This window comes from Cottoperca gobio, chromosome 15 (genome assembly GCF_900634415.1).
Source record: "Cottoperca gobio chromosome 15, fCotGob3.1, whole genome shotgun sequence".
NCBI classification, from domain to species: domain Eukaryota; kingdom Metazoa; phylum Chordata; class Actinopteri; order Perciformes; family Bovichtidae; genus Cottoperca; species Cottoperca gobio.
The window spans coordinates 24,230,959-24,237,951 of NC_041369.1; the positions used below are offsets into that span (position 1 = coordinate 24,230,959).

The following is a 6,993-nucleotide window of genomic DNA, read 5'->3' on the forward strand; positions in this document are numbered from 1 at the left end:
TGGAATAAGATCTGAGTGGGAGATGTTTCCAAAGAAAAACTGATTACAAAATAGAATTTTAGTCAAGGATGGAGCAGGATTTCACACAGCAGGATCTCTTGTCTCTCTCGTAAATTGTGAATAGTGAACACTTGTATGCACTAGCCTGGACTAAGATTAGCCAGCGTTGGTGAAGATTCAAGCCCTTTACACCCAATATTATCCTGTAGCTGTAATCTTTTCCATTCCTTATTGTTGTGAATGGATGTTTTTCTTTTATAAAGCTAGAAAGTGACTTTCCCCTTCAGCTTTTAACTGTAACTCTGACTCCTGCTCAGTATCTTGCTGTAGCGTTGCTACAAGAACTCCAAACATGGCTGCTGCAGGAAGGAAGCCCTTGGTGAAAGACTTTAATCATTTCATCACCTGTTACCTGTGTCGAGGTTACCTGATTAAACCGACCACGGTCACCGAGTGCCTGCACACCTGTGAGTGAAGCAACAGACACACACAAACGCATCTCCACATTTCTTTGTTGGTTTTAGGTCACATTCATTCAAACACGTGAACACGTCATTAGCTTGTTACCGTGCAAGCTAACCTACCAGCAGGGGAGTTAACAAGCTCGTGAGTCAGCAAACTATCTGCAAAGCAAGCTAACCTGCTAGCTAGCAGGCTAACCAGCGCACGGTTCTCTATTTCAAGGCTGGTTTCTTTATTTTATTCTTTGGAATCTTAAACGAGATGCCGTCAAACTGTCTCGACAAAGTTAAGTTGCCATTGAGAATCAGATTTAACCTCAATAAATATGATGTTGTTGTTTCTTCTGCAGTCTGTAAGAGCTGCATTGTGCAGCACTTTGAGGATAGTAATGACTGTCCTAGATGTGGCATCCAGGTGCATGAGACCAACCCACTGGAGATGCTCAGGTAATGTGCACTTATTCTTCCCTCCGTCCCGTCTTTTATTTGATTGAGCTTCTTGCTTCTTCTTCATTGGTAGTGTGTCACCCTGAAACTATCTTCATCTTTCTGCTTTTATGCTATTTCTCTTCATCTTTGCTGCTAAGTTTTAAAAATGACACTTTAAGCACCACACGTGTGTTTCCATTCAGCCTTCATCCACCTGTTATTGTTCCGTCCTTCTTGTCTTGTTTACCACGTCCCTCATTCTTCTTTCATTCTGATTGGTCATTTGCTTTGTCTTTTACAATGTTTTCACTACCTAACGATTCATTCTTTGCTCCTCTTTATTTTTACTCTCTGTTATATTCCTACTTGACTTCCTTGCTTCCCCTCTTCCTCCTGTCACTTTAAATCATCATGCAACTTCCTCTTCCCTCCTCCTCCTCCTCCTCCTCCTCCCCACACGCTTCTCTCTCCATATTCTCAGGTTGGACAACACCCTAGAGGAGATCATTTTCAAGCTGGTGCCTGGACTCAGAGAAAGTGAGTGTGCCAGATGGTTTCATCATCTGTCTCCTTAGTGTGCAGTCCATGTTTAATTATGTGACTGTCCATGAGGGGTAGGACGAATAATCTAGTAAACAACAGAACAACAGCTGATCACATAATTTATTACAAGACATGCAAATCATCTATTACTGCACACAAAATGGCCTTCAACATGCACAACAGCAACACTGTTGTAAACCAGCACTAGAATATATGCAGTTAAACCAGATGTCCAAATGTCATATGGGCAAAGACAGAACACAACCATATTTAATCAGAGCATTCCGATAAGATTGAAAATGTTGCAGAAAGCAAAAACAAAATACACAAGAAAACATTTGTGTTGCTCTCTCATGACACTCGCATCCTTTTAGTTTATACATGCTGCTTCTTCTTTCTTTTGATCCCATGCTCATACATATATGATACATTGACATCTGGAGCTTATTGAGGAGACGTGCGCTCTGGTTTCTGTCAGTTTAATGTAATAAATATATTGTAGCAACACCCTAACAATCACCAAGAACATCTTAGCAACCGTTTGGCAAGACCGTTACCAAGAATGCCTTAGCAATCATTTATCAAGACCCTAGCAACCAACCTCGACACCCTAGTAACCACATAGTGACGCCCTAATAACCACCCAGAACACATAGTAACCGCTAGCAACGCTGATTAACAACCTCAAAATAAACGCAGCTACCATCCGAGTAATGCCAACCTCTGAGGAAACAACCTAAGCAATCGTGAAGCCGGTGTTAAACAGTGTCCTCATTACTATGATTTTAACAGCCCTAGTAACTTCCAAAAAGGCAGAACTGAACCCTAACCCATACTGTACATGCTGTGCTACATCCTGCTTCACATTCTTACACAGGTCGCAGGAGTTTTACTGTCAGTCCCACTGTTTCTATAATGAGTGCAATGTTCTCAGTTTCTATCCACACTCAACATAGCAGCTAGTAATTCATCAGATCCAATGTCCTGGAATGGTCGACCCAGGTTCAAACCTGCAGGGCTGAAAAGCCTTCAGTTTGGTCAACATGTCTAATTAAAGCTGTGATGGTGCTTTCATTTTATGACTCCATAACTTCCCCTCTGCTGACGGAGCTCTGGCAGCCGAGCGATGGAACAAACATCATAGATTTATTGATGCAGCTCGGCCAAGTCGTGTGAAAATAAGCGTCATGAATTCTGCTTTTCTTAAGTTTGAATCCTATAACAGCAGCAAAGTGTCCAAAGTGTCTTTTTGGAATTGAACTGCTCACTTTTATACATCCTAATGCAATATCAGAATCACTTCCTTCTTTATAGAACAGACTCTGTGTGAATGCTTCTCTGTGTCTCCCTGCTGCTTGTTGACACTTTCTGTTTACGTGTTGTTCATGTGACCCAGAAGAGGAAACAGCAGGAAACTGGACTTCTGGAAGAAGAACCCAGCCCAGAGAAAACGGCCAAGGTCAGCTGTCACTCAGAGCGTGAATATGTTTTTAATAATACAGCAACTTTGCCTCTGGCTGTCAGTACCAGATACATCTTACCACATTGTGTGTAATCAGCCATGACTTTTAAAAACGTACAACCTTTTATTTATTTATTTATCTTATAATTTACTGTGTAATTCTTCTCATTATTACAGGACGCAGAAGTGAAATCAATAGATTAGAGTTTTTATTGCGTTTTGATTCATTAGCGTCACATCTTAAGTTTGACTTCCTGTTTAAACATCTCAGGCTGCACGCCACACAAACTTTGTAGTGGGAAATAATTCAAGACTATAATTTATCAACCTTCTATAATGTCATTATGATGACATAACTAAACCTTTGTCTCAAACCACAGCAGAAAACGCGCGGCGTCAGAGGATCGGGCTGCCCGATGTCAGAGGCGATTATGATGATGGTGGCGGTGATGGTGATGACGGCGGCGATGAAGATTGCCACAGGAGTGACCCTCAGATAGCCATCTGTCTGGACTGCCTGCGCAACACGGGACAGTCGGGGGAGACCAGTGTCACGGTGGGTGTGATAATAATAGTAAGTCTGACTTTGTAAATCCATCAACCTTAAAAACACTGAAGTTGTTTGGACTTCTTGGATAGTCAGCGTCTCGTCCCTCGTAAACGTTTGAAGTAAAACGTACATTTATCTTTTAGCTGCTTCTCATTATTCTTTTCTTGTCCAATTAGGATTTGATGAAGAGGTTCATCCGCTGCTCCAGTCGAGTCACAGTGGGAACAATTAAGAAGTTTCTCAGTCTTAAACTAAAGCTGCCAAGTTCTTATGAGGTAAGGAACAGACTCCTCGACTCCTCTGTGTCTGCGTGTCCTGTGAAGTCTGTTGATCAGTGAAAGGTTCTGCTTTACTCTAAAGCTGGATATCAAATGGATCAATGATGTGAATACATTTAAACTTCTATGGATCCACCGTATTATAAATAAGGTTTATTAACATGGATGTTATGTTGATTTGCCGACTGCAGTTTATTGAAGTCGTGCTGTTGATGCAGTCACATGTCTGATGCTGATTTATTTACTCTTCTACATTATTAATTGGTAAAATGTCTAAATATAGACGATGACTTCATTACTGAACTGGTCTCATGGGGCTTACACAGACTTATTGTCACATAAGATCATCAGCATCTAAACACAAGATTAAAGCAAGATGAGGAACATTTCTCTGGGAAATGTTTTCTTATCATCTGGTTTGAAAAGCAAAAAAAGTAAAAGTGTTATCAAGCTGCCATACAGAGCAATTAGACATCAAATCCAATCACAGCAAATGTGTTAATTATAAGATAATATAAAATACAATTAACTAACATCACGACCAGAGAAGTTCTTAGTTTCTCCACAAACCTTTAATCTTGTGTTCAGCAGAGATTTATTAGAGGAACTCATAAGTTTATTGGACATGAGTCATCATCATTAGAGAAGCGTAAATAAACAATTAATCAACGATAGGAATCTGAAGTCGACCAGAATGACTTAAGAGGGTTAGAAGTGTTTATAAAGCCAGATGCTCATTAATATTACTTTCCAATTATTGTTATCATCAATCAGGATTATGATGTCGGCTGGTTTCCTTTCAATTACTGCTTTTTTATTTCCATTTCCTGTCTCTCTCTGTCTTGTCGTCCTTGGAGAAGTGTTGGCACCACGTTGACTTTATTGCCCTGAAATGGTTTCGTTAAATGTAACTTATTCCTGATCATATTTGCTCTGCTGAGTCCAGCTGGACGTGTTGTGTAACGGAGAGATCATGGGCCGAGATCACACGCTGGAGTTCATCTACATGACCCGGTGGAGGCTACATGGAGAGAACGTAAGTCCCCTCTCTTCCTGTTTATGCGTGTTTGCATGCTCGGGGAGATGCACTGGTGCTGAAAAAAGATGTGTGTTGTGTGTGTGTGTGTGTGTGTGTGTGTGTGTGTGTAGCACTGGTCGAAGTGAGTCATGACACATTGTTGTGTGTGTTTGTGTTCTTAGTGTAAAACTGAAATCAATCTTCAGTCCAACTTTTTTTGTGACATAATTGACAGTTGACAACACTTCTATAAATCTGTATAAGGATCTTATTGGATAAATGATAGAAGTAGATTTTGGTGGTCAAAGTTTAAGGTCACTGTGGTCATAACTCAAGAATTAATATGCTAATCATGACAATGTCACACACGTCTAAAAGGATAAATGACATTGTGCACAGATGTGGATGTAAACTGTAACCTGATTGGTTGCCGGAGACACAACAGCGAGCGGATGATTGTACTTTTATTTATATTGGCATATATTTAGGAATGGATGGCAAAAGGAAAAAGAGCTCCATGTGTAATTATTATTCCTCGTCTTTATATCATCATATGGGCAAATCTCTGCGTGTTTCCCAACAACACTGACGTGTTTGAACGTTATAATCCAGTTTGAACTGACTTCTTATGTAACAGTGAGATACAGACTTTCTGTTTACTGCACACATTGTCATGTCCTTTTCCACCTGGGCCTTTATCCCATATGGTATATACAAGTAAGTGAAAACCGCCGTAGAACTTGTTTTTAGACGTGTCAAGTTGCAACAACTTCAGCGTTTCGAAGGCTCCTTTTTAAAGTGTTGAAACAATAGTTATAATGTAACCTGAGACTCTGAGCAGTGTTGTAGTTCAGACCAAGAACAAGTCAAGACCAACTCCAGACTGGTGCGAGTCCCACGCGGCACGACTCTGACAATAACATGTGCAACATGCAAACCATCGGCACTCCTTAGATTCATCTGAAACATCCACATAACAAGAACCTTTAGCACCTTTAGCACAGTTTTAACCTCGACGTCTGTTGACCCGCCAATCACTAAATCAATGGTTTCAAATATTAAACTGATATTTTAGTCTTTCTGATTTAAATGAAACACGGTGACTCAGCAGTTGCCGTGCAGAACTCACATCCACTTGAGGCGAAAACTCTGAATTTTAACGTATTTGAATCGCTGACCTTTAATACGTGAAGACGGCTTGTTATTTTTATTATCTAGCGTCATAGTTTCAGTGTTTCCTCCACCTCCTCATGTTCGACAGAATTATTTCTGTTTCTCCTGATGAGTGAGAAGGAGAAACAACATTATGTTTGAAGCCTGTCTGGTTAGAGAGAAGGTAAGGAGAGGAGAGACAGAGAGAGAGACATCCATCAGTCTCATCCTTCAACAACTCCGCAGCTACATTTAATGTTATCCCTCCGACGCCCGACACACAGAGGCCGGTCAGGACGGCGTAGAAACATGAATCTGTTACCGGCTTCTCGTCATTTAGTCAGAACAGGAAACTGCCTTCAGGGAAACACTGCTGTCTGTCCTGACCGGGTAACGACCACAGTCTGAGGTCTCGCTGGCGTTCATTATATCATCCAGTTAAGATGTTTGAATTACCTGTCACTATTCACTGTGTCAATCTTTCACTAATCTAAATAACATCACAAAGCACAGTTGCATCATTTGTCTTCCATTACAGCAAAAATGTTCTGGAAAAAAGCGTAACCGCTATCTGGATCACATTGGCAGTTGTTTTTTATTCCAGTGTGACATCCTATTACTGCCCCGACAGGAGCAGGTTGACGTCAGGCCTCCTGTGTCAGGCTGAGTCTATTAAAGCTCTCGGGTAAGCTAAAGGAAAGATGGTGCTGCAGGATTAATATTAAAAAGGTCTCAGGGACCGTCTACCCAAACAAAACCCAAAGAAGTGTTGATCCTGCTTCAGGATCCAGGATCAGATATTGTAGGGAAAACAATCAAATATGTTGAAATGAAATGTTGTGCAGATTAAACATGTATTACTTTGTTGAGCGTTACCCAGGTGTCATCGTGTTTTCTAACGCAAAAGAAGGGAATGTTTGTGCAGCTGTATTCCAGATGAACCTCTCCGACACTATGAGGAGAAATGTGGTCTGGTACCTTGGTCGGTACCGACGTTGGGAGCAGATTATGTGGTGGTGTGAGGGGTTTACAGATCCAGAGTTAAACCTGCCGAACTGTTCACGGTCTCATCGGGGCCGCAGATTATTTAGCAGTACAAA

General features: G+C 41.0%; 1 protein-coding gene across 1 annotated transcript in view; it reads left to right on the forward strand.

Moving 5' to 3' along the window:
- The window catches only part of LOC115020458 (polycomb group RING finger protein 5-B-like), a 9,811-nt gene extending 4,902 nt beyond the window's left edge, over nucleotides 1-4,909 (forward strand). Inside the window, 9 exon segments of the mRNA XM_029450506.1 lie at nucleotides 1-467; nucleotides 812-908; nucleotides 1,372-1,431; nucleotides 2,311-2,319; nucleotides 2,845-2,869; nucleotides 2,871-2,892; nucleotides 3,276-3,451; nucleotides 3,622-3,720; nucleotides 4,670-4,909. The exon segment at nucleotides 1-467 is cut by the window's left edge and continues 308 nt beyond it. Coding sequence (XP_029306366.1) covers nucleotides 353-467; nucleotides 812-908; nucleotides 1,372-1,431; nucleotides 2,311-2,319; nucleotides 2,845-2,869; nucleotides 2,871-2,892; nucleotides 3,276-3,451; nucleotides 3,622-3,720; nucleotides 4,670-4,894 — 828 coding nt within the window. The 5' untranslated portion in view covers nucleotides 1-352 and the 3' untranslated portion in view covers nucleotides 4,895-4,909.
- The last annotated feature ends 2,084 nt before the right edge of the window (nucleotides 4,910-6,993 follow it).